The sequence below is a fragment of the Panthera pardus genome, unplaced genomic scaffold (genome assembly GCF_024362965.1).
Source record: "Panthera pardus isolate Hobbes unplaced genomic scaffold, ASM2436296v1 HiC_scaffold_25, whole genome shotgun sequence".
In the NCBI taxonomy this organism is placed as follows: Eukaryota; Metazoa; Chordata; class Mammalia; order Carnivora; family Felidae; genus Panthera; species Panthera pardus.
Genome location: NW_026526821.1, coordinates 90147872 through 90175859, shown reverse-complemented (window position 1 = coordinate 90175859; position 27988 = coordinate 90147872). Strand labels below are relative to the sequence as shown.

The 27988-nt window shown below is 45.5% G+C and overlaps 1 protein-coding gene across 3 annotated transcripts; it reads right to left on the bottom strand.

Moving 5' to 3' along the window:
• Nucleotides 1–238: 238 nt before the first annotated feature.
• SEMA4F (ssemaphorin 4F) lies at nucleotides 239–27988 on the bottom strand. 3 transcript variants are annotated; one of them, XM_019442779.2, is made up of 14 exons: nucleotides 27672–27969; nucleotides 25244–25395; nucleotides 24523–24582; nucleotides 24191–24289; nucleotides 19198–19291; nucleotides 8778–8897; nucleotides 8531–8682; nucleotides 7684–7862; nucleotides 7326–7473; nucleotides 6978–7200; nucleotides 6730–6839; nucleotides 6455–6615; nucleotides 2817–2875; nucleotides 239–2588 (listed from the first exon to the last, which is right to left on the bottom strand). In XM_019442779.2, exons 1-14 carry the CDS (start codon nucleotides 27814–27816, stop codon nucleotides 1978–1980), a joined length of 2313 nt encoding a protein of 770 aa, XP_019298324.2. In that variant the 5' UTR covers nucleotides 27817–27969; the 3' UTR covers nucleotides 239–1977. The 3 variants fall into 3 exon arrangements, with proteins under 3 accessions (XP_019298324.2, XP_019298340.2, XP_019298332.2); XM_019442795.2 differs by lacking the exon at nucleotides 27672–27969 and adding an exon at nucleotides 25982–26053; XM_019442787.2 differs by lacking the exon at nucleotides 24191–24289 and having other exon boundaries at nucleotides 27672–27988.

Sequence of the window (27988 nt, the reverse complement as noted above, 5' to 3'; positions counted from 1 at the left end):
CTAATAAAGTCACTAAGTTCAGGCACATCTGATTATAAAAACTACAGGTCCTGCCTCCCAAAACCTGGACACCAGCAGCTAAGATCTGGCCTGAGACGATCCAGGACAAGATGTCTGTGTAAGGCAATGATCCTTCTTCCACAGAATGGAGCTTAAAATGATGGCATGTGTCATGGTTATCATATGGTTAAGCTATATGATTATGGCACGATAGGTCAACTTTTATAATAACAACATCTACTGGAATAGATAGCGCTTTATTGTTTACATGTTTCCCCATTTAATCCTTGCAGCAACCCTGAGGTAGGTATTATTATCCCCACTTTACAGATGAGTAAACCAATGTTCCTATATTAGATTACTTGCTGAAAATCATACACTTATTAGTGGCAAAGCCACTGATAATCCCAAACCCAAGGGGACTCTTTTGAGTAGTTCACAGGCTGCTGCCAAGGTAAGTAGAGTTGAAACTTCAACTGAGAAGGGCTGGATCATTCACTGGAGCTCAAGGGGGTCCCCCACCAGGGATGAACGAGGCACATACACAGGCCAAGACCAGGACTGAGCAGGAGAAGCCTAGAGCATCTGGGAGCTGTGAAGCAGGAAGAGGTCTTTATGTTTGGTAGGAGTTGACAGTATCTTCAAATACACACAGAGCCCAGTTTCCAGGGATGGGAGAAACAAGAGGGCATCCAGCAGCTGCAAGTCCAGGGCGGGCCACAGGGAAGGGATGGTGGGGCAGGAAGAGCTGCCGCTGTGTGGCACCCCTCAGCTTGGCCAATGTGTGGCGACCTCGAGGCGTGGTCCTTTAACTTTGTTAAGGCCTTGAGAATCTGATGAAAGCCATAACCCCCCACCCCCATAAAAACACAGACTCACAGGTACAGACAACATTTTGCATATGATTTCAGGGAGTCCATGGACCCCAGGTGGAGAACTTCTGATTTAGGGCGAAGGTGTCAACCTGAGTAAAGTCATGGATACAAACCTATTTTTTTGCAACTTCTACTTCCTATGACTATTCCCCTTTTGTTGTCCCTTACACTTAGAATGTTGTGAAGTTTTTTAAATGGGAGCCAAAGAAGGCGGTCCAGCCTGTACTCCAGCCAGAGAAAGAACAGCTGTGCGTGGCAGTGGTGGCAGCCAGGAGGCAAAAACAAAGAGAAAGATGGGGTCACATGTACCGCTGTCCTTCCCACCCAAAAGGTCACTTGGGGAGTTTTTCTCTACTCAAGAGAAGGGTTGTAGGAGGTGATGGGGATGGGGTGGTGGCTTGTTTCCTTTTAGAAAGGAAAGCCATTCCTTCACTGCCTGCAGGGTCTGAAGTTCTGCAGGCAATGCCTCCATTCCCACCTTCCCCTCCTGACCCCTCATGAGTACACCTGAGCATTGGCCCAGTCATTCATGCACATGTGGCCAGGCCTCCAACGAACACCTGTGTATACACACACACTCTTTTACAGAAGAAGGAAAACTGGGTTGGGGGACATCTCAGGGCAGAGATTTCATGTTGCGACATGGGGATCATGCACTCCCCACAGAGAATCCAATAAACTAAAGAGAATGAACAAAAAGATCAATGCACACTAGCCCCACACCACCTCTAGGGGCCTTCCTTCCGGCCAGGGCCCACCAGAAGGCAAAGTCATAGCTATGTTCTGTTCCCCATCCCCAAACTAATGGGCCCAAGATGGGGGGCCAAGGCTGAAGGGGTCGCAGCGGTTCAGAGGGCAGGCATGGGAAAAGTCCTGATTTGCTGGAGAGGGCAGCTCTGATCTCGCATGGCAATCAGGAAATCAAGCACAGGCTTGGGCCAGAGCCCAGCCAGGCCCAGAGTAGGCAGACACGAAGTCTAAGTGATTACACAAAGACCAAAAGAGAACCCAGAGGCCATGACCGTCTTCCAGGCCCACTACCCCCAGCATCTTAATGGTCATTCCCCTCCAGGGGCTACCAATGCACTAGCGGTCATTTGCCCTAGATGGATGTTTCATCACATGTGGCTAGAGGAGCCCCGGTGAGCCGAATGTGGGCTGGGCTCGGGCAAGGATCAAGCAGGAAGGGGGGAGGGAAGCCACCAAAGCCACTGCTCCTCTTGGCCAGGGCCAGGGGCAGCCGCTCATCTTCAGGAGAAGGAGAGGGAGGGTCCTGGCTGTAGCTTGTGGTCCCAGATGGTGGGGCCCCTAGGTCCAAGCCCACCTTGTCTCTGGCCAGAAGTTCCCTCTGTCGCCGTCGCTGCTGACGCCGACCAATCAGAAGGAGAGTCAGGGATGCTGCAAGAACCCCCAGAACAAAGCCAGCCAGTCCCGCCCCTACTGTGTGGGCCTGACTTGAGGGGCCCCGCTGGCTGCCCCATACCAAGCTGTAAGCAGCCACCACACGGGCAGCACCACCCTCCTGACATTCACAGGCATAAGCACCCATGGCTCCTGGGGTTACCACCACCTCCAGCCCATCCCGCCGGGGGGTAAGTGCAGTCACTCCACTGGGCCGGTGCCACACACAGGACGCCCATGCTGAACTTGGGGAACATGGCAAGACCACATGTGCAGCTGTAGCCACAGGAACTTCAAACACTACTGGGCGTTCTGCAGAGAGACAGCAAAGGCACAAAAGGTGGTGATGCTACCGGCTGGGATGTAATGCAGAGAAATGTGGCATGATATCAGATATAAGGGGTCGTGGAGACAAAGATAAAAAGTAGGGCCATGGGTCACCGGCTGCCCAATCTTCCAATTTTTAAAGCGGATCCAAAATGGACAACATTCTAGCCCGTTTTCACCCACTCCACCCACATTTCCCTAAACCATACAGACCTCCGGGCTCTTTGGGACACAAAGATGAGACATCCGCTGACTCTATGTCTTGGACCAACCTGTACAGAAGAGAATACTTGGTAAATCCGTGTCAACACCCCCTTCTACCTTCCTCAGTACCACCGAACATTCAGTAACATAATGAGATTACAGCTCCCACCATCTCATAAATCACTCCTGAAACTATCAGTCAACGTCCTCTTCATCAATAAAATTTCCCCCGATACCCCTTTTACTCCTCATGACACTTGCCATATCCAATTCTACAGATATTTCCAGAAGACCACAGGGAATTAAATTTGCACTAGGTGTGCTGGAAAAGTGTTTGTAGGGTGCTTTTAAAAAATACATGGGAACTTGGGGCGCCTGGGTGGCTCAGTCGGTTAAGCGGCCGACTTCAGCTCAGGTCATGATCTCACGGTCCGTGAGTTCGAGCCCCGCGTCGGGCTTTGTGCTGACTGCTCAGAGCCTGGAGCCTGTTTCAGATTCTGTGTCTCCCTCTCTCTCTGACCCTCCCCCATTCATTCTCTGTCTCTCTCTCTGTCTCAAAAATAAATAAAACGTTAAAAAAATTAAAAAAAAAAAAATACATGGGAACCTTCTAAGAAATGTTATCTGGGTATCCACAACCACAAGATTTCTCTGGGGAAAAGAAGTCCATAAAAACTACAGTTAACTTTTTTTCTGTTAGAGAGAAAACTTCTTTTCTATACAAGTTAATCAAAATTCTGTGAGGGTCATGGCTTGTGAGTTCAAGGCCCACATTGGGCTCCTTGCTGGCAACTCAGAGCCTGGAGTCCGCTTAGGATTCTGTGTCTCCCTCTCTCTCTGCCCCTCCCCCACCTCTCAAAAATAAACATTAAAAATTCTGTGAGGGCTGGTGATGTGACTTTTTGTTTCATAAAAGCTGTTCATCTCTAAGTAGGACCATTCTGTCTCCAACAACTGTTGATATCTATTAGCCTCTAATGGATATATTTCAAACAACACAATCCTGGCACTTCCAGGATGTGGGTGGACTGTGTCTGACAGAGGGACAGCAGGATAGACTGCTCACTCCGAAAACCTCACCACTCCCCAGAGGGAGACCTCTATCAAGCTGTCAGTGGAGATCAACCAAAAGCCTCAACCAAAGATAGGCTCCATTTGAGTGTGAACTCCTTCAACATGAATTAAGGCATCTGAAATGAGCTCCAAGACTGGTATGAATACATTACAGCCTTCTGGGTAAAACCAAGGTCACTTGGTCTGGCTGAGAGTGGGGAACATGGGAAGGCCATATGTGGGCTATAGCTACAGGAACTTCATAGTCTTTCTTGCTTGTAGGAATTGAGGTTTGGAGCATAGAGTGCATACAGGCACCAACTTGGTAATTTCTTGTATTACCAAGAAATATATTAGCATATACACATACCCCACACTCCCCACACACATTTATATCTTAAGAGGACCCTGAGGCTCAAGTACACAGTATACCCAAGAACAATGAAGTTCTTATTTTAATGGATATTAAAACAATGAAGCACTGGCCTTGTCTTAGACATTTAAGAGTTCTACCAAGAGAAACTACCAGATCAAAGTTCTTAATGAAAAACAGATCCCCAAAACAAGTACTTTTAATTCTAAAATACTGGTAACCTTACAGTTCAGCAATATGTACAAATATACTGCAGATTAACTGGGCTTCAACATAGGAAATCTCAAAGTCAGTTTTGAAAAAATACTTTCTAAGCAATCAATTAAAAATGCTTCATTAAAGGGAATCTTACTTAAAAATTGAAAGTCTTGGGGCACCTGGGTGGCTCAGTCAGTTAAGCCTCTGACTTCGGCTCAGGTCATGATCTCAGGGTTTGTGAGTTCAAGCCCCCCGTCAGGCTCTGTGCTGACAACACAGAGCCTGGAGCCTGCTTTGGATTCTGTGTCTCCCTCTCTCTCTCCCCCTCCCCCACTTGTGTTGTGTCTGTCTCTAAAAGTATAAATAAACATTAAAAAAAAATTAAAGTCTTATGAAACACATCAATCAGGGCGCTTGGGTGATTCAGTCGGTTAAGCGCCCAACTCTTGATTTTGGCCTAGGTCATGATCTCATGGTTCATGGGATCCATCCCCAAGTCGGGCTCTATGCTGACAGCATGGATCCTGCTTGGGATTCTCTGTCTCCCTCTCTCTCTCTCTGCCCCTGCCACATGTGCGTTCTCTCTCTCAAAAATAAATAAATAAATTTTTTTAAAAAAGAAAAGAAACACCTCAACCAATTGCAATTGATGGACATTATTTGAATCCTAACTTAAGCAACTATTTTTAAGTCTACCCACTTGAGGAAATTGGAACATTGATGGGATGTTTCATGACATTAAGTTTATGGTACTATAATGATAATACACTTATTTTTTTTAATTCCTTCTGTGTTAAAGACGTACTCTGCAAGATATATGGATAAAGTGACATGATATTTGAGATTTGCTGTAAAATAACTGGGAGTGAGTGAGGGTATTGATGAAGCAAGATTGGCCAAAGAGTTGATAGTTGTTGCAGCTGAGCAACAGATGATGGGAATTCATTATGTTATTCTGTTTTTGAATGTTTGAAATTCCCAATAATAAAATGTTTCTAAGAGAGTCCTTATCTGGTAGAGACACATATTGAAATATTTTATGAATATGATGCCAGGGATTTGCTTCAATGTGACATGTGATTTTAAACTATCTGCTAAGGGGAAAATAGATGGTAGGGTCCCCCAATGGTCAAAAGGAGACCAATTAAGGGGTTATTAGAATAACCCAGTCAAGAAGTGATGATGGCTTGGACTAGGGTGATAGTGGCAGAGATGGAGAGAAGTGGCTGTGAACTGAGGAAATCACAGGTGGAGCTAGAATGCAAACTATAATACAGTGCAGGCAAGTCTGGCTGGAGGGATTGGAAGGATGGAGATCCCATTCTCAAGATGAGGAAAACTATGGGAGGAGCATGTGAAGGAAAGAAGAAACAACAGTGCATGCTAAAACTTGCTAAGCTTGAGTTGCTTGTGAAGCATCCAAAAGGAAGATCAAGTAGGTGGTTAGATAGGGGATTCCGTAGCTCAACTAAAGGCTCATCTGTAGTTGTCACTGGCACTCAGTGCCAGCAGTTGGTGTTGAAGATAATGGGAATGAAATTACCTAGAGAGTGTGCAGAAGTGTAAAGAGAAGGACTGAACCCTGAGAAATATCAACATTCAGAAGTGGGATAGAAAAGGAATCAGTAAGGGACACAGACTGGTAGGAGAGGGAGGAAGCCCAGGAGAATGCAGAGTCATAGAAGGCACGAGGAAGGAAAGAAGGAGGAGTCAACTGTGAAAACACTTCTGAGAGCTCTTGTAAAATGAAAACTGAGAAGTGTGTGGCAATCTGGAGGTTGATCAAGGTCAGCGTAAGAGGCAAGGACATTGATGAGGCAGCATCAGATGGACAGACACATGAATCAGTATGGGACTGACAGATGGACACACAAGTGACACAAACAGCACACACACACACACACACACACACACACACACACACACACGTAGGGCAGCATTAACAGATGAGAAACAGACATAAACATGTGGATGGGCCAGTACCCTGAAATGGCAGGCAGGAGACCAGTGCAGTGACACTCACCCTCCATGCTCCCCAGCGTGGGCCACACACGCATCCAGCCGGAAGCTCCAGGCACACACAGGGTCTTGGGCCAGGATGCACTCTGAGCAGCTCTGGAGACGGCCACAGTTGGTTGTATTCACTTGTGTCACCTCAGTATGGGAGCCCACCAGGAGCCAGTTCTACAGAAAAGCAGTGAGGAAGAAGAACATGCTGGATCTCTCAGACTTCAGGGTAACCAACTGGATCTGGGCTCAGATGTCCCCCCAGCAAACTCCCCAAAATCTACAACTCACTTGATACAATTTCATGCTCTCAATTGGCTGTGGCTCAGGGAATAAGGCCAGGTCCTCCAGGACGCTGAGCTGGGCTCCAATCTGCACTGCTCGGTGGAGGTGTCCATCCTCTAGGAAGCAGGCAAGGGGCAAGACACAATGACAGCTATACCTGTGCCTGGGACTCTGACACCTATATGTATGGGACCCTCTCTGTGACAGGGGCATGTGTGCACTGGATGGGCAACTCACTTGACTATGAAATGTACCTGTCCCCAGGTAGAGCACATCGTACTCTTTCCCTGAGAGGCTGGTCACCCTGTGGGCCACAATTCTGAGATAGGCTGTATCTGTAGTGACAAGCAGGGGATGACCATCGGCGGGAAACACTGGCCTGTCCATGAGTGGGTGGTCCCGGATGAAGGTGAGCACACGGTCAGGCAGGGAAAGTGATGAGCCAAACTGCTGGAGTTTCATGTTGTTGGCGATGCACTAGAGGAAATACAGGATGGGTGACAGTTTCCCAGGGGCCAGGAAGTCTCCGTGATGCTTACTTGGGCCCTTTCTCTCATGCAGCAATTCAGGTGTGAAGGGAAGAGATGCCTCAGCCCCCTCACCTCTCCAGGTCTGGGCTGGGGTACATCATTGTCCATGACAGGCAGTCCCCTGTTGCAATCATGTTTCAACTCTCTGAAGGGACCATTCAGCACTGTCCGAATGTCTTGTGGTAGAAAGGCACAGACAGCAGAGATGGCAGCCCCCTCCCTGTAAGAGCACAGGTTGGAGCCACATATCTAGAGGGAACTAGGAATCAGCAACTCATCCCAGGAGATGACCCAGGAGAAATGCAGGGGCCATGACCCAGGGAGCCATGCATCCTGCTCCAGGGCAGAAGGAACAGGGCTCCAGGGAGAGCCTACCCATCCCCACGTCTCTCCCACCCTGTAGCTCTCCTCCACACCAGGACCTCCTCACCACTGGGAGGAAAAGATGCCATAAAAGATGAGGGTCCCCGATCCATGCTCAGGTCGAAGAATGGCCATGTCCTGCAGGACACTGGAGGCCCGGCCATGCTCAGGCCCTGGACATAGCAGGTCAGCCTTCAGAAATGTTGTCCATCTGTGCTGGAGGGTCTTCCGGCCCCCAAGGTCCCCCTGGGTGACAAGCACATGGGAAGTTCTTCTTAGAAGGCCAACATTGTGGGAAGGCCACATTGTGTGTGGCCTTAGAAGGCCAACATTGTGGACACCAATATAGGTTTCCCCTGTCTTCAGGGCAGACACAGACAGATGGGAAGACAGATGCACAGAAATGCAAGGATGACGATACAGAGCACTGCATGGGATAATGAGATACAGGGTGAAAAAGGTCACAACAACGATGGTGACTAAGTTCATTGTGCACTTTTGAAATACTGTCCTACATGCTTTACATAAGTTACTTCATTTTGTCCTCAAAACAACCCTTATAGCTAGAGGTCATTAATACTCTACCTTACAAAGGAGGTTTAAAGATGCTAATGAACCTGCCTAGAGCCACAGAGGCAGGAACTGGTGGACCTAGCACTTGAACCCAGGACTCTCTATTTGCAGTTCCTGCCTTTACCTCTCCACTAGTCCACCTCCTGGGGACAGTGTGTCACAATGGTAATTATGGGGGTGAAAAGCCAGAGCCCTTTCCCCATGCCCCCCAACTCCCAGAAAAGGAGTCAAGGCAGAGGGAAAAAAGGAGACAGAGGAGAAATGCAAAAACAGGGGCCCAGAAAGGAAAAGACAAGAGGACAGACAGAGAAGATGACAGACAGTCAGGACGGTGGTCTTACCGCACACACACGGGCCACCCGTGGGACCTTAATGCGCTCATACGAGTCAAATGCTCGGGAAGTCTCCGTAAAGAAGAAGTAGATCTCATCATCTCCGTCTTCATCTCCCCAGTCGGCTGGGCTCAAGGCCACAGCTGCAACAAAGGCTGGGGCTGGGGAGACCAGTGGCTTCAGATACCAGACACAGCCTGGGGCCACCCGGCCTCAGCCAGCTCTGTCCCCCATGCACCCTGCCCCGTCTCCCCACCGTTAAGCCAGGATGGCAAGGTCTCTGTCCGAATCCAGTCCTCAGCGCGACCCACAGCCCGGGAGATAATCGGCTCCGTCCCCAAGTAGTTTTTCACAGTGGCAGCATACAGGACCCCCCCTGCAGGGCGACAGGGAGGAGATGAGCTGTCAGAGATGACTGAGGGAAGCAAAAGGGGTTGTAGGCAGCACAGAGGATAAAGCAGGGGGCAGGAACCCTAGGAGCTGAGCGCCCGTGATATGGCAGGCACTGCTAAGCACCTGACAGGCAACATCTCACTTAAAATCCACATAGACAGGGGCGCCTGGGTGGCTCAGTCGGTTGAGCGTCTGACTTCAGCTCAGGTCACGATCTCACGGTCCGTGAGTTCGAGCCCCACGTCGGGCTCTGGGCTGATGGCCCAGAGCCTGGAGCCTGCTTCCGATTCTGTGTCTCCCTCTCTCTCTGCTCCTCCCCGGTTCATGCTCTGTCTCTCTCTGTCTCAAAAATAAATAAACGTTAAAAAAAATTAAAAAAAAAAATCCACATAGACATAAAATGCTCTGGGGCAGTAAAGGCAACATGCGTTAAGGGAAACCTGTCGGAACGTTAATGTGCAGGAAGGAAAAATAAAGGCTGCCTTTGTGCAAATTGGGCTTTTTTGTCTGTTGGTTTGTTTGCTGTTGTCAGTGTTTTCGGTATGCTTCTATCCCATAATGTACTAATTATACTATGACTCTCCAGGAAGGAGGTTTGCTTTGCAGTATGCCCAGTCTTACTTCCGCTCTCCCACTCTGGTAAATGTCTGACGGAACTAGTCTTCTTTCTGATTGGGGGTGGACATTGCTCTGGAATAAGTCACAGCTTTAGGGTATACCAGCATCACTTAGGGAATTGATCGAAACACAGATTCCTGGGCCCTGTGCCTAGAAATTCTCACTTAGTAGTGTTAGGGGATGGCCCAAGAACTAGTTTCAAACAAGCAGTAGGAGTTACCCTAATGTGTAACTTCACTTTGAGAAACCTCACTTTGGGAAACAGCAGCCTGGGGGATTAATGAATACTGCATGGCCAGCCAGAGGAAGCAATGAGGAATCAGCTCGTCCCTCCTGGTACAGTGCCGGGGCAGAGGCACCCTACAGATGGTGAGGACTGGAGAGGAGAGAAATCACACACTCTGAAGGAAGGGGAGGTGCAGCCCTGTGGGCGGAATGTGAGACAACCATAGCCACCCTGTAACACAGACAAGGCTCAGACAGAGTAGGAGAAAATTGCTCCAGGGGTAAAAGAAGGTCATGACCCCTTGGAGGAGTTTCAAGTATCACAGGAGCTCTGGACAGGACAGAGTGGCATTTTCCTTCACCACCTACTGCACAGAAGCCACTGTGCCAGGTGTTAAGCACATTGCTGCCCCCAAGAGCTCCCGTTTGAGTCTAGAAGACAAACATGTGATCAGATTCCAGGAGGCGTGGACTAACAGATGTGGAGGGGAACACGGAGGAGAACCCAGACACATCTAACGGGGGGAACAGCATCCAAGAGGTGACATCTGAGCTGGGGCTGAGGAATGAGCAATCCGCCAGGTGGAAAGACTTCAGGGAGGAAGACAGGCAGGTGGCGACAAGAGGAGCCATGTTCAGGGATATGGGCACTCCCCATGGCTGCAGCTCTGGCAGGGCCCAGGGGGCTGTGAGACTAGTGAGCAGAGATAAGCTGCAGGTGAAAAGATGGGCACCCAATTATAACAATCTGCTCTGCCATGCCTGGCAATGTGGACTTTATCCTACAGGGAAGAGTACAGCTGCAGGTTTTCTTGAGGAAGAGAGTGACATAATCAGTCCAGGGTGTTAAGAAGACAGTGGTAGTTAAAAGGCCATTCACACAATCCAGGCAAGAGTGGAGGGGCGGAACTAAGGTAGCAGCAGAGGGGGAATAAAAGGGTTGACTGGGGAGATATTTCTGCGGCAGAATCCATTAACAAGATTTGAAAATCAGTTGAATATGAGATGTGAAAGAATGGAACAAAATAATGTCTTTAAGGTCTCCAGCTTACACGATGAATGACAGCACAGGGTGATACCATGAGCAAAGGCAAGTAATGACAGGAGAAGGCCCATAAAGGAGGTAGTTGGGGAGGAAGCAACTTCAGATGTAGAACGTGCTAAGGTTGCAGTCTCCTCAGGACATCTGGTCAGAGATCCTGGAAGGCAATCGAACAGAAGGGCCTAAACAACAGGGCCAGTAGGCAACTTGGGAATTGGGCTGAAGCCATGCCATGAATATGACAGCCAGGGAGAAAGAGAAAGTGAGAAGAGATCCCTGGGGATACCACCATTTAAGGGGAGAAGCTACATGAAGACAACTAGGAAAATCAAGTCAGAGAGAGGCTAGAGAAGCAAGAGAGGCTGGTGTTTTAGAAGCCAGTGCATGGAAAGCCCAACAAGAGCTATGAGGGCTCATGCACCTTGAAGGAAGCAGTAGTGAGTAGGGCCACTCTGGGGAAAGCACAATCATCCTAGGGTCACAGATGCGTGAGCAAAGTTGCATGTCTCAGGCACTGGAAAAATAACCCTATTTTCAAAAATACTTTATACAAAGCAAAAAGAGTTGGAAACCCTCTGAGGGCAGTGGAAAAAGTCCCAACATTTTGGAGCTCAGAAGGCTTGGCTTTGGACCCTAAATACTTACAAGTAGTATGATCTTGGGCAAATTAGCTTCAGGTACCGCAAATACAGCATGGAGATAATAAGGCCCTCCACTCAGCGGCACTAAGGGTTAAATGCAACACAAACATAGAGCCACACATAGGCCTGGCACATGGCCGGCATTCAGTGCATGTTGAGTTGTGGTTCCTTATGTGGACCACAAAATGGCACCCCATTCCCTCCCAGAGCATTTCAGGAAGGAGAAAACCAGGTTAGGGACATAATCTGGCAGTACATGGAGGAGCAAACGAACCAATCTTCTGTACTTCCAAGGTGGGGGGGAAAGTTGATACAGAAGCCAGAGCTACAATGAAAAATCTCCCTACAAGCATTGTACACAAAACACTATAAAACTTAAAACCCTGGCAGAAGCTGTGTCATGGATGCCCTGAGAATTGAGGGAGATGTGTGGAAGAGATAGTTACGAACATTTAGAAGCATGATTTGGTGTGGGGGTTGGGGGGGATGGGGAGCAACAGTCATAAATGATTTCCAGGGACCCAGCAGTGGATGGAGGTAAAAGGTCCCCAAAGTTTCTAAGAGATTAATGGGGGCATTCAGAAACTCGGAGCCTAGAATTGCAGAAGAGCACACTCACTCAAAGAGAGAGAGCAGAAGGTCACTGACCTAAGGGACAGCAGGAGGGGTCAGACACTTTGGGAGGAAGTAGTAGGGTTCCAGGTGTTCCAGGAATATCAAGGGGCTTGAAACACAGTCTTACACACACACACGCACACACACACACACACACGCACGCACGCACGCACACACACACACCCTGAGGAGAAGGAACAGCGGCCATCACGGTCCACAGGAGGACACAGGATCACCACATGCCCTCGATTCTCCAGGATAGTCTCAATTTCAAATATTCTTTTGGATTGCTCCTATAATAAAATATCCCTGTAAGTGCAATTGTGGCAAGTTAGTACTGAATGAATCAATTCAGTAAACATTAAAACACACATTTGTTATTGGCAACAGATGATGTACAAAAGAGAGTGGTTCCCATAGTGCTAAATTCAGTGAGCAAGCTGGTTAGGAAAAAAACACCAGGTATCACATAACCCTATTTAAAAATATACATATATGTATATATGCCTGTAGATATAGGAAAGATTGGAAGGAGCCATAACTATACAGTGTTAATGATATTTATTTCTGATCAATGGAATTACAATGATTTTTATTTTCTCCTTTCTACTTTTTTGTACTCACTAAATATTTTTTGTAGTTACCATCTTTTATAACTCAAAAAATTAAGATATTTTAATTTTAGAAATACTGAGGGAGAAAAGGATTGAAAGCCACAAAAAGTAAAGAATCACAGCCAAAGAAAAATCACATTCATGTGGAAATAGATCTCCACGTACCCAAGCATAAAGCCTGTGACATCGGCCTCCCAGGTGTACTAGCAACCAAACACCGACAGCCTAGAATGCCACCATGGCAGTGAGTGTCTCACTACACCCTGGGGGTTCAAATTTTCACTCTGGTATCAAAATGGCCACTTCTACACTTGTACCCCAATGTTTACAGCAGCACTTTCAACAATAGCCAAATTATGGAAAGAGCCTAAATGTCCATCAACTGACGAATCGATAAAGATGCGGTTTATATACACAACGGAATACTACTTGGCAATGAGAAAGAATGAAATATGGCCATGTGTAGCAACGTGGATGGAACTGGAGGGTATTATGCTAAGTAAAATAAGTCAGGCAGAGAAAGACAGATACCATATGTTTTCACTCATATGTGGATCCTGAGAAACTTAACAGAGAATCACAGGGGAGGGGAAGGTGGGGGGAGTTAAAGAGAGGGAGGGAGGCAAACCATAAGAGACTCTTAAATACTGAGAACAGACTGAGGGTTGATGGGGGGTGGGGGAAAGGAGAAAGGGGAAAGTGGGTGATGGACATTGAGGAGGGCACCTGTTGGGATGAGCACTGGGTGTTGTATGGAAACCAATTTGACAATAAATTACATTTAATATAAAAAAAATGGCCACTTCTAAAGAAGATTTACAATAGGAATAATCATTCATTAGATTTTTAAAAAAAGGATTTTAAACATGCTCTGGCCTTCCTCCACTCCCTTTTCTTCTCATGGCCAGAAATTTGCAAGACACATAATTCCTATCCTAATATTCTCTATTCCCTTATCTAAGGATTAGGCCAGCTAGACACTTCTTTTTTAAATAACAGTCTATAAAGAGGACATAATTAGATAGTTGGAGATGCAGTGTTTATTCTACGTTTTCCTCTGTTGGTTACCTAGGATTTCTAAGTGTCTTGTTTCAGTGTGTGCATGCTAGTCTTGGGACAATCACACTGAAATTTAAGAAGGAAGCTTGACCCTAAAATGCTGGCAGCATGCAGTGCATCTGAAACATTTGCAAAGCTTCTTGGCAGATGCAGTAATCGCAAGATGCAATGAGATTAAACAGAGATAAAACACAGGGCAGATTCTGAAAGAGAAAGAACAAAACCTCCCTCCTTCTGCTCTTCTTGATAAAAACCCTATTTATTATAGGATGTGACAGGGAGAACCGAGGATAACTGACTGCTGTCTCCAGCTTGGGTACTTGGGGCAGGGGTGGGGGAGAGGAGGCAATGGCACTATGCACTCAGAGGAGAGGACACTAGTGGTGGAGCAGGTTTGGGGGAGATGAGTGAGGATGATGAGCTCAGTTTGGGACATGCTGATTTTCAGATTTCTGTGGGACATGTATGTGGAGATGTCTGGAAGGCAATTGGATATATAGTCTGTAGCTCCAGATAATGTCTGGGGGGGCATCAGAATGCAGTGGAAGCAGAATCCACGCAGCTGGTTGAGATCACAACTGCAGTGAATAAGAAGAGAATAGGACCTTGACTGGGGGTCCAAGGAACCACAACACTGAAAGGATGAGAGGAAGACAAAGACCCCCAAAGGAGACAGAAGGAAATGCCAGTGTTCTTAGGCTAATGTGAACATTACTGTCAAAATATTTGCATTTTTCCAAACTGGAATAGTGCAAATAGAAATACGGAGATAATTTTGTTAATTTGATCTAAGCGCAATACAAATAAATGTCACATTTGAAGAACATGATTTGAGACTTTTTCCTAAATAAATACAAGTACCAATAAACACATGAAAAGTTGTTCAACCTCACTAATGGCAATGCAAGCAAAAACATATAAAATTGGGCTCTGGAAGAGGTCACTGTATGTTTATTAACTATATTACTTGGGGGGTGCCTGGGGGACTCAGTCGGTTAAGCCTCCGACTTCAGCTCATGTCATGATCTCATAGTTTGCGAGATCGAACTCCGCGTCAGGCTCTGTGCTGACAGTTCAGAGCCTGGAACCTGCTTTGGATTCTGGGTCTTCCTCTCTCTCTGCCCCTCCCCAACTCGTGCTCGCTCTTTCTCTCTCTCTCAAAAATAAAAACATTTTAAAAAGTTAAAAAATAAAAATAAATAAATAAACTATATTACTTGGGATTGACAAGGGTGTAATGGAAGAGGTCCTCTTGTCAGTGCTGGCGGGACTAACTGGAGAGCAATTTGGCCAAATCTACCAAGTATCACAAAAGCCTTTACACCCTTTGGCCCAGCAATTCTACTTTCTAGATTGACTCATATGCAATTAATTAGATCATGTAAAGGATTTACATAAACATTTATGCGAAAAGATTTCTTCCACTGCATTATTTATAAAAGCAATAATTTATTTTAAATTTTGAATGTATAATTACATGGGAATAGATTGGGCTACATTCAAGTGAGAGAGGAGTACGTAATCACCAAAACTCATGTTTTGGGTAATTAATACTATGACAAAATGTTCAGTATACAATGCTAAGTGAAATATGCATAATAATTCCAATATGTTACAAATATACACACAGACACAGCCGAAGAAAATACAAATAACAGTGGCTACCTAGTGATGATTGAATTACAATGAACTTTTCACTTCCTTCTCTATATATTTCTGTATTTTCTCAATTATCTATAATGCACACTCTAATTCTTATAATTTAAAACAAGAGATACTCCTGCTATTATATTCTAATATTTTCATTACTAAAAGCTCTTCTTTTTATGTCAAAATACCTCCATTATCCTTAAGGACATTTTCATAGACCCTAACTGCGAATTTGGTTCTAGTTCTTATGTAATGTTGCCACTATTTTCTAGACCGCTATTTTCAAAACAAAAGGACAGCAGGGCTTAACAGATCAACATTGAAAACTCCAACCAAATATTGGCACTTAAGTCAAATTTAAAGAAACTTAAATTATAGCCCTATAAAGCAAAAACTTCAGAGGACAGTGTATAATGTTGGGATTGACTGTGATTTGGATCTAAGACAGAAAGAGGCATGGGAAAGCTAGCCATTCTAAACTGTTAAAACTATTTCCAACCATCAATTATCAGCTGAAAGCAACCTGAATTTCATTACCTGGAAAAAAAAAAAAAAAAAGACTTGAAACCCTCTTTAAAAATGTTTTTCCTTTTAGAAAATGTTCTTTGTCATACAATGATCTTATTTATGAAATTTGTGTTGTCAAACCACATGCTAATGTGAATTCACTTGCTGACTAGAACACAGAGAAATTACATGCAGAAGGTTAGATATAAAGATTCCTGCTTGCAACAAAGAAAGTACGTTAATCGATTGCCTTAGATTGTTGTAATTGAGAATTCATCTTGTTGATAAAAAATTATGTAGAATCAAGAGATATTCATCATTTCTAAAATTGATGAATCTTTCTTAATGAGCCAATGACTGGCTCAGAGTTTTGCCAAAGATGCTTGATAAAAAGTCAGGAAAACTATTGAGTAAACTGTTTTATGCAAACATGTATAACTATTAACAAGATCTTGTCAATTTCAATTGCAGATAAAAGACAAAAATGACAAATCTTGTATGCAGTAGGTTTATACCTGATGTTCGTTTTCAAACACTTTTGTTATTTTATTACTTTTCAGAAAAGGGAAGTCATTAACTGTCTAAGAGTGATTTCATCTGTATAGCTAGCTTTTTAAGACTTTTCCTATAAAGTCATACATAAGAAAAAAAATGTCACTGTTAGATCTTGTATCCCAATTTTTGTCTTTCATAAAATGGAATCCAAAACAATAGGTAAAAATTAATTTTACAATAAAGTTCACAGCAAAAGTCAGTCAGTGAAGAGGAAAAAAAGCAGTATAATGAATGATGCTGAGTCAACTGATCAACTAAATGGGAAAAATTAATTTAGATCTCCATCTCATGCCATTCATCAAAGTAAGTTCTAAATAGGGGCGCCTGGGTGGCTTGGTCGGTTAAGCATCCGACTTCGGCTCAGGTCACGATCTCACGGTCCATGAGTTCGAGCCCCGCGTCGGGCTCTGTGCTGACAGCTCAGAGCCTGGAGCCTGTTTCAGATTCTGTGTCTCCCTCTCTCTCTGCCCCTCCCCTGTTCATGCTCTGTCTCTCTCTGTCTCAAAAATAAATAAACGTTTAAAAAAAATTTTTTTTTAAAAAGTAAGTTCCAAATAGATCAAAGAGTTAAATGTTTGGGGGAGAAACCTGTAAGAAGAAAAAATTTATCTGCTAACTGGGAAAAGATTTAACTTAAAAATGTAATCACAAGAGGGGCGCCTGGGTGGCGCAGTCGGTTAAGCGTCCGACTTCAGCCAGGTCACGATCTCACGGTCCGTGAGTTCGAGCCCCGCGTCAGGCTCTGGGCTGATGGCTCAGAGCCTGGAGCCTGTTTCCGATTCTGTGTCTCCCTCTCTCTCTGTCCCTCCCCCGTTCATGCTCTGTCTCTCTCTGTCCCACAAATAAATAAAAAAAAAAAAAAAAAAAAAACGTTGAAAAAAAATGTAATCACAAGAGAAAAAATATAGATTTGAAAATATATTCTATCTAATAATTAGCCCAAGAATACAAGCAGAGGATTTACCAAAGAAGAAATAAAAATAAGTACTAAAACGTGAAAAATGTTTAACCTCATTAATATTCAAAGAAATACAAATTAAAACAAGGTGCCATTTTTAGCCTCAATTAGCAAAGATTTTCAAAATGACAATATGATTCTAGCGAAATTATGTGAGAAAAAACAAACACTCTCATTCCTGCTGATTTAGGGTGTAAATTGGTATACTCTTTCTAAAAACTCAATTAGCAACAAATAATGAGCCATAAAATGTTCACACCCTTTGATATAGTAATCCATTCCCAGGAGTCTCAAGATAATCTAACATGAGGATAAAAATTTATGCACAAGTATGTTCATTATAGTTTTATGGGTAATAGCAAAAACTTTGAGATAAACTAAATAAACTTGGAAATTAAACTTACATAAGTGATTTAGGATTGCTTAATTAAATTGTGGTATGCTCAAAGAATAAGTAGTATCATATTATTAAATTTCTTCATAAAAAATTTTAAATTGTATAGAAATGACTATGATATAAAATTACATGACAAAATTCAAAATTAAATCCATGTAGCATGACATTTAAAAGTTTTACAATAGGGGCACCTAAAATGGCTCAGTCGGTTAAGCATCCAACTCTTGATTTCAGCTCAGGTCATGATCTCACGGTGTGTGGGTTCAAGCCCCGTGTCTGGCTGTGTGCTGACAGCACGAAGCCTGCTTGGGATTCTTTCTCTCTGCCCCTCCTTTGCACACATGCTCATGCTTGCTCTCTCTCTCTCTCTCTCTCTCTCTCTCAATATAAATAATCTTTTTAAAAAGTTTTATAATACACACATGCTCATAAAATTTTTATTAACCTTATTGTTTTGTACTATTGTGAGAATATGGCCGGATTCTCACTAAATGTGAAGGGTGTACATGGGGTGATCTGCCCTAAAATACAGGCTACGTGGCACACAAACAATTCACTTTGTGGCTACCTAAGGATCAGGCAGTCATTCTCCAGAAAACATTTGGGCATAAACTGTGATGGAACCATTCCACACTTGAACAACTGTATAGAGCTCGGTCAAAAGAAGTAACAGCAGGAATTAACAGTCATTACTGATGACTGGTTCCTCTGAGCAACAAAGGACTGGCCAGCAAAATATATGTGCATGAGTGCACATGCTTGTGCACACACACATTTAAAAAGCTAGAAAGAAATACCCCATAATATTAGCAGTGGTTTTCTGATATTCTAGAATTGTGCCAAGATGCTGGACACTAGACACATGTGGTATTTCTGTTTAAACTAAAATTAAATAAAATTTAAGATTCCTTCGTTCCGCCAAACTAGTCACATTGTTCAAGGACTCAAGAGCCACATGTAGCTAGCAGCTATCGTTTTAAACAGCACAGACATAGAACATTTCTATTGTTCCACAAAGTTCTTTTGAACAGTGCTGTTCTACAAGATTTCTTATGTTCTTCTTTATACTTTTTCCAAATTTATTACAATATGCATTGTAGTAGATTCCTCTTAGAAACAAGAGGTAAAACACCATGAGAAAAGAAAAAGAGGTTAACAGAGCAAACACTCATACTAGAGGTGTAGAGGACATATTCTCTAGAGAAAACCCAGGGGAATAATAATCTGGGGAAAAGCAGGAGGACACAGGCACCGTGGGAAAAACAGGAAAGGCTAGAAAGAGACACGGGAATAATAGACATTGCAAGAAAAGGAAAGAAAGGACACAGAAATTCCAACAGCAGGGGTGGGGAAGGAGGCAATTACAGCAAGGAGCCACAGATTCTGGGCTCTCCCCACTCACCAGCCATTACAGCTGCTGACCGCTGAGCTGGCTCAAAAGGACATTTCCCTCGGCCACTCTCAAGTCTTTCAACCTGCTGGAAACTGGACACATCCTACAGACCAGAAGGGGGCAATTGGTTTAGGGTCATGGGGAGGTTCATGATGAGACTTACAAAGATGGTCAGATGAAAGAACAGTTCAATTTCCATTCATCCCCATCCGCTACCATCCCCATACTCCCAGTCTATTCCTGATTCCCCCACCCACCCCGTCATTTCCCATCTCTGCCATCCCTCTTTTCATCCATTTGCTCCTCTTCCCTCCATTCCCCTAGTTCCAACACCCACATGTCCTGATGAAAGAATACCACAGACAGCCTTAAAAGATGCTAAGAGGCTGAGGGGGCAGATCTTTCCTCTGAAATGCTAGGGTTTGCAACTGGCTGGAGAATATGTGACTGGACAAGGGGGACAAAGGGAAGAAAGCAAGTCTCCTGAGGGCTAGAGCTCTTAGGAAGGGTAAAGAATAGTTCAGGCTGATATAATACCACCGGAAGCAGGGGCTTAGAGAGAAGGGCCATACTCCCCCTACTCCTACCCAAGGATGAAAGACAAGACCAGAGTCAAGGAAACATAGAAGGGGGGAAGGGAATCTGTAAAGTCAGTAAAGACCTGAAACTCAGGTAAGAATTTGAGGATTTGGCAAGTAACTGCCTTCTTCATCCAGGGACTACAGCAGGACTGACCTGGACAGGGGCAAGAGATGTAAGAGTTCCACCAGGGCCAGCTGGAAGTTACCTCAGCTGAGCATCCAGCACTGAGAGCGCTTCAAGATAACATCTAAAAATGTCAACCAGGGATGATGTCAACCTAAGACTGGCAGAGAAGTTAACTGTGGCTGCTTAGGAATCAAAGTTATGGCATAGAAAAGCCAGACACAATACCTCTAGTTCACTAGGGAGGGCATATGGTATTGCTGGAGCCTAACTACACTGATGGCAGTTGGAGTGGGAACGTAGATCTATATCCCCTAAGTGTAAGTATACTACTGACCCATTCTGACTGCTCATCTATTTGCTATGGTTGGCAAGCAATGTTTTACTTTACTGAGAGCCTTGAAGAAGGCCTGTTAAAATTAGATGTGATCTGAGGTCTCAAAAAAAGGGAACACTGGGTCAAGAAAGTCTTCTGGAATGAGAAAGTCTTCTGCCCCCACAGGGGCACAAGCATCTCACATGTGAGGCAGTGGGAGCAGCCTAGCCTGAGAAAATGATGGATGACAGTGAGAGATTACCAAGATGTCTGGGCACTTTGGACAAAGGTTAGTACATGCTGCTGTGGCCCATCTGTGACCTCTCACCTAAACTACAGCAGTAACCTCCTCCTCTCCACACTGCCTAGCCTTGCCCCCAATTTACTCTACATACCCCCCACAGATCAATATTCCTACGGTATCAGTCACTACCCTGATAAGTTTTTGAGCAAGGGAGTGACAAAATGGCCCACCATTGCCTAGAGTACAAACACTTTAGTCAAAATTACTTACTTTCTAATACTTCTCAAAATGAATACTTTCTTCTAACCAAACCTGGGTCACTTGTTATTCCTAGAAAACAAATTGTGTTTTCTCATCCCTCTGCCTAAAACTACTCCCTTACATTTCATCAAGGACTCCTTTTCTCAATGCTCACCCTCCTAATCTTTAGGCTGTATTTGATATTTTTGACTCACTCCCTCCTTCAAATATTGTCTTGATTCTCTTGGAATTCTACCATCCTCCTCCTATCTAATTGTTTCTCTATCTCCTTTGGTAGTTTCTATTTTCCTTTCTAGCCCCTAACCATGTATCATAAAGATCAATCCTTAGTCCTTGTCACACATATTTCAATGACCTCACTCATTCTTACATTTCCAGCTAGATTTTCTATGCAAATTATTGCCCAAATTCTCTGAAAGTGTGATACCTTCCAATCTCTAGTTTGTGTTGGCACTTGACTGCTGGACTTCCTCACAGAGATGGTCTATCAGCCCCTTTAAAACCCAGTATGTTTTACTGAAGTATGAAACAATTCCTCTTACAGTTTCCCCAGATGGCATCATTGTGTTATCTAGATTTATAATCTTTCAGCAAGTGAGACTCCTATTAACCAGATAGGTTATGTTTACTGTCTTATCAAAGTGACATTTCATTAGGGTCTGAAGGGGGCAAGACCACTCGACCACAGTCTCTGTCTGAGTGTTGAGATTCCTCACTGCATCATCAGTTGTGGTGGAGGCAAGTCTCGCTAGCTGAAACACAGCTAGGTAGGAAGGTTCTCACCAAGCTGTAAGGTTGGAATCCATCCTTTGGCTTTGGCCAAGAAGGGTATAAGACATATAAAGGACCCTCCCCAGGTGGTTAGGGGGAAAACAAAAGAAAAGATGGCCCCTGTTACACGAAACAGGTCAAATGTCACAAGATAATGAAACCAGGTAAGGTCATCTGTGCTGCAGACTGGAATAGAAGGACCGGGGGGTGGGGCAGAACCAGACACACCTGGATTTAAATCTTGGCTCTGCCCCTGCCACTTATATAATACTAGACATGGTACCTAACATTTTGGAACTTCCATTTCTTTGCTTGTAAAATGAAAATAAATAATACCTAAATATCATAGTGTGGTGATAAGAACTAAATTCAATTTTGAATGTAAAGTACCCAGCACCAGCCTGGGACAGAGTACATCTTCAACTGAATGCAAAATCTTGTCACTGCTATTGTTGTTTAAGTCTAGCATTTTTCTGTTAACTGCTGGAATTCTCTCAACAAAGCAAACTAAAATATTTTCCTCCAGGGGAGCCTGGGTGGCTCAGTCAGTTAAGCATTTGACTTCAGCTGGGATCATGATCTCATGGTTCATGGGTTCGAGCCCTACATTGGGCTCTCCACTCTCAGTGCAGAGCCCGCTTCAGATCCTCTGTCTCCCTCTCTCTCTGCCCCTGCCCTACTCACATGCTCACTCTCTCTCTCTCTCTCTCTCTCTCAAAAATATATTTTCCTCCAATGAACTGTCACTCAATGGCAGAACTTCACTTTTAGTTAGAGCTGGTAGGTCCAGTGCTCGAACTTCCTTTGTAAGAACTTTCATTTCTCTGAGCAATCAACTCTGAGTGAGTCATTGTGTCTGGATCAGCTAGTCAAAGCTCTCACATAATAGTTATACATAGTCTCAAAGTCATCAGTCTGGGATGTGAGAAGTTTAGCACTAAGGATTGAGGCAAGAACTTCCTTAAGCAGACGGGAGTGCCAGGTAGCAGGATAAGACAGTAAAGGCAGAAGAGAACTTTCAGGAAGTCTAGAGGTCAGTCTTAGTATATGGCCTGAAGTGTTAACACAGCTGATTTGGGGGGCAGGGGGCCTGTGCCCTACATTCTCCTACAAACAAGCCGTGACCAAAGGATGCTCCTTCATTTCATACGCCTGCTAGATAGGAGTGTTCAGAGAAGGAGCTAAAAGTCATGGGAGTGCAGGACACAGATCCCTGGCTTTACTCTGGTTACTGATTTTTCTCAGGAGTAGATAAGAGCCCAAGTGACACCAATCCTGACAGGACGTACAGAACATTTTATGTCCAGATACTTAGAATCTAACAACCATCAGGATCCCCTCAGACAGCCGAGGAAGAATAGAAGGCCCTGGGAAATTAACTTGAAGTGATCATATTGTCTATAAGCCATGGTGCTGCTATTCACACCCTTGGGTTCCCCAAGTGTGTGCAGCCTGGAAAAAGACAAATATGGCGATGGCAGCTCCACACTACTTTCTGAGCTTTGTAAGAACTGTAGGGAAGCTATACCCTCAACATTACTTGATGGAATATAGAGATTTTCAATACCACCCTGACCTGGAAACCTTGCCAAGATGAGGAAGCTATGCACACCTTGGGTGGAGAGTCTTTCTCGTCCACATTATGAAAAGGACTCAACATAAGCCCAACTAACCCCAGGGCCAGCCGAGAGGGACTGACCGGGGCAGTCAAACATATACAGTCATAACACTGGAAACAAGAGACCTGAGGATGGCCTTCAGCAAGGAGGGGTTTGGAGATGCACACTGATAAGATCCAAGTGGCAAGGAGTACTGCAGTTTGCAAAAGGATCAAGTCAAAATCTACAGCTAAGGATCAGGGTCAAGAGAGAGAGTCATTGCACTCCCTCCTTTTGCTCCTTGGAGCAGAAAGGGAAGCCAGTGAATACAAAGAACAGGGGAGGTTTCTGACTCATCCCAGGTTGTTGTCACAAGTGCATACTGGCAGAGGACCAGTAACTGACTGTTGGATAACTGATGGATAGCTGAGGGTTCAAAAGCATTAAAACCTTCCTGAGATGCTACCAGTCCCAGTAACTTTAGAAGCCATGACTAGCTAGATATGATTAGGGGTGTACATGTACCAAGCCTGCCTGAGTATGAGGGTGAAGATGCCCAGGGCTCCGGCAGCAATGAACAGGACCTAGAAGGAGAGATGGCTGACAAAGTGCCCACTTTGAAGGCAAGACCCAGAATATGGGCCAGCAAGTACTACATTAGTGGGTAGTGACCTCAGAAGCCATGAGAGCAGAGGGTCACAGCCTGCGCAGAATGAAGTCAGCAGTGGGAGAAGAAGACAGTCACCCACCTTGGGAGGAAGAAGCAGGCATGGATTATGCTGATTAAGAAATGGATCTAGGCTGCTGGGACAAAGCATACACAGGACAAAGGAAACACGAGATACTAGCCTCGGAAGTCTCTCCTGAATTTATCCTCTCCCTAGCCTAGCTAGCATTCCTAATTTCCTTCACCATCCCTCTTCTCTCTTCTCACTCTGTGTACCTCACCTTCTAACAGACAACCTGCCTCGCCCTCCCACTCCTACCCCCACCCTGCAAAGACATCCCTCACCCCCAATGCTTTTCATGCACAAGTGTTGCTTTAAGCATGCTCCCTGTCATGGACACTCACAGGAGACCTTTCCCATCCTCCCACCCGTCACTCACAATAACCCCGCACTTCGGGTCAAAAGCGAAGGTGCCACAAGTGAGGAGGTGAGAGGCATTGGCAATGGCGAGAATCTGGACAAAATTGTGGCATTCATCCTGGGGGTCAGAGATGATTAGAGAGAATCAGAAGCAGCAGGTACAGGGAAAGGCAGGGTAGTGTCAGGACAGTTAGATACAGCTCTGGGATCAGAGATGACAGGGGATGACATGGTGTTAGAGCCCCTGCCTGGGCCCACTGCTATGGGAGCACTGCAGGGGACAGACACAGAGCCAGGGCTGGAACTAGGTCTCAATGGGACACTTGGGACAGGGTCAGGATTCATACCTACCTCCTTCTTGCCTTTCTTCCTACAGTTCTGTCTGTGGGCCTCAGGCACCATCCAGTCAATCTGAGAAAGGAGGAGTGACTGTTTCTCCCAGATTCTCCCCAAACTCTCTCCAAGTCAGGGTAGGTGAAACAGTTCCACTACCACCATCAATTTGAGAACTTCAGAGACAACCCACCCCCCAGCCCCCGCCTCTTCAGTCAGAGCATCATTTTTCAAACTGGAGGTCTCCACCCATTAATGAGTAATGAAATCAATTGTTTTTAATTTTAATGACATAGAATATATCAGAATGTATCACATACAGGAGAGTAGATACTGTTTCAAGAATGTGTTCTTTAAATACACACTTCCTGTACTGGGTCAAAATGTACCATATATTTCTTACTAAGGGATGATAAAAAAAAGTTTAAAAGCTATTGCCCTAAAGAAATGTGATTCTAATGATTCCTCTGCCCACTGTCACCTGAAACCTGGTTACTGTGGCCTCCTCTAGCATTAACCTCCCTCATAATGTCCCCAGTCACCATGACCCCCTCCCATCACCCTTAGCTGAGATAATGAAGCCAATATTCTTCCTATATTCATTTTTACCGACACTCCCCCCTGCCACCACCACCACTGTTCCATATTTAGTTATTATGAACACACACCCCATCTCATAACACTGTGGATCTAACCACATGCTCTGGAGTCTGGGGTCCTCCCCACTTTCATTTCTCACCCTGCGGGGTCTCTCCCCTGAGAAGGGCAGGGATAAAGCGAAGATGGTGTCCCGGGCGCCGACATAAAGTGTATGGGAAGCAGGATCCACAAGGAGGACAGAGTAATTGTATGTCTGAGGGACGGTGAACCGGGTGAGATAGGAGTCAGCCTCTGGCAGGAAGAGAGGGTGAGAGGGGAGAGTGACATCAGCCATTGCTTCATAAGGGTTGGGTCCACAAAGACAAAGCCAAAGGGCTCAATTTCTGTTTTCTTCCAAGTATCATTTATTTAGCAGCCATGAAGGGTAAAAACAGGGCTTTGACAGGCCAACCATCTAACTTCCCCAAAGATAGATAACTGATGAGGCCAGAATATTTAGCATACAATGCAGCCAAGTATGCTTTTTCTATAAAAAAAAAAAACACTTTATTAAAATAATAGCATAAATACTAAGTCTGTAATTTCTATCCATAGCAACATGATACATAATTTGAAAATACCTATAGGAAGTACAAGGACCTTCTTCTCTAAATTTCCTTTTAAAAAAAAAAATAACTACTTATTAGTAACTTGTTTTTACTTGGAAGGGAAATGATTCACTCTCTTCACCAACACTTTAGGAGACTATCTCCTGTCTTCTCACTGCTCTTGTCCTCCCCAACCCCACCCCATTTCCACCCAAAGAGGGAAAAAGTGGGCATGAGAATGTGCTGTGGAGAAGGATCAGCCCCAGTTTAAATGTGGCTCTTTCACTTACCAGCTGTATGATCTTGAGTAAGTTACTTGCCCTGAGCATCACTTCCCTCATCTGTAAACACCACCAATCAGGCTTGTTGACAGAATTAAATGAGATGACATAGGTAGAAGCAACTGACATATAGTGCATGTTTCACAAATGGTTCCTTTTTTCCTTCCTTAGGCATGTGCTCCATTTGGGCCAAGTCTAAACTTCAGTGTCATCATTCAAAATTCCATTTAAAGATTATAACAAATAAGTTAGCAGGAATTTATCTTCTTAGCTCACTCTGGAGCCCCTATCCTTGTACCAATACAGCTCTACTCTACCTGGTTCATCTGCTCAGCTACCCTCAAGACTTGACAGAATGGCTACGAGCCATTCATTCCTGGATGTGCTGATGTATGGAGCCCCACCCACCCCATCCTCCCACACCCATACTCAAATCTGCGCTGGACCTGCCTACTCTCTCATGCTCGTTATAAGCCCTGGAACACCCAACCTCCACTCTCATCCCCAACTCTGTTTCACCTTGCTATCTAGACTTCTCTGAATTTCTGGTTATCAACCTCAACGCCATTTTGTGGCTATTGCTCCAGCACAAACCAACCCCAGGCTCTGACCACAACTTTGTCTTCTGGATTCATAGTAACCCTATGTCACTAGGCCGAAGTTTAGACTCTAAATTACTATTACCCAGTTGCGAGTTTTTGCCAACAGGTTGCCCTCTCAACTTCACTGGGTCTGCACTAGGTGCTAACACTCAGTGCCCACTGAGAAGAAAACGAGGTCCATGGCCATGCCCATGCCCACCTCAGCAGAGAGCCTTTAAAGTGTGAATCATTCCAATGACCATTTTTAGCCTGGTGGCATCCCTTGGCTTCTTCCAGATCTTTTCAAAGGACCAAATCTCCTCCCTCCATTTTTTTTTTTTTTCTTCTGAAGACTTTAGAAATCATTTAAACAGAACTTTAAATCAACTCACTGAATGATTTCCCAACATTCAATGTAGGGAATGGGTAGAGAAAGCACGGAATGCTGAGGAGTTAAGAGGGTTACGATGGATCCACGGATCGTGTATCAGACAATGGGAGTTGGTGTAAGAGCTGTGAGAGGCCTGGGAAGTGGGTTAGGGAGATGAGGGCTTCGAGCGAGGCAAAAAGCCTGCAGGGAGGTAGAAATGATAAGGGAATAGATTTGAGAAGTGGGCAGATGGAGATGCTGAATTGGTCATCAGAAGGATGGGTGGCTGGAATAGAACGAAAGACCAATGAGTTTGGAAGCAGAATAGGCATCAAGCTGGCGTGAGGGACACAGGTGTATGTTTGGGCAGAGGGGAATAAGGGAGTCCATTCCCCGAAATGGACGACCTCGGGGAAACCTCCATCCCCTCCCTGGGCCTCAGTGCCCGCTTCTGCACGATGAGGGGCTTAACTCTCTCGCGGTCCTGCCAGTAAGGGGCAGCAGGAGCAGCCTGGGCGTGTCATGGGAGCCGAAGCGCGAGGCCGGGAAGCGATGCTGCGGAACAGCACAGCGTGGGGGTCCCACCTAGGTCCTGGAGGGGCGTGGGCGGCGCGGGACTCGGTGCGCAGCGCGGAGGGGCTCCAGAGCGCCTGCCCGGGCTGTAGGTAAGGGCAGGTGGGTGCCGGCACCTGCAGGCGGGGCCCGGGAGCGGCGCGAATGGCTGAGGGCGAGGGCACCCACGCCTTACCTGAGATAGGAAGCGAGGTCCTGGGAACCGAGCGGGGAACGCGGCCGGATACCGGGCCGCTCAGCACCGCCAGCAGCAGCAGCGGAAAGGGCGAGGCCGGAGGCGGCTGGGAGCCCGGGCGGGGCCGCCTGGCAAAAGCCAGCATCTTAGGCTCCGCCTGGCCGCTGGGTGGGGCGCACCCTGCCACCTCCGCTCTGGGCCGCGGTGCCACCGGCCTCGGCCCCACTCGAATCTCCTCGGTCCGGTTCGGCCTGTGTCGGCCAGAGGAGAACGCAACCCAGCTCCGCCTCTTCAAGAAGGGACTAATGGTCGGGCCG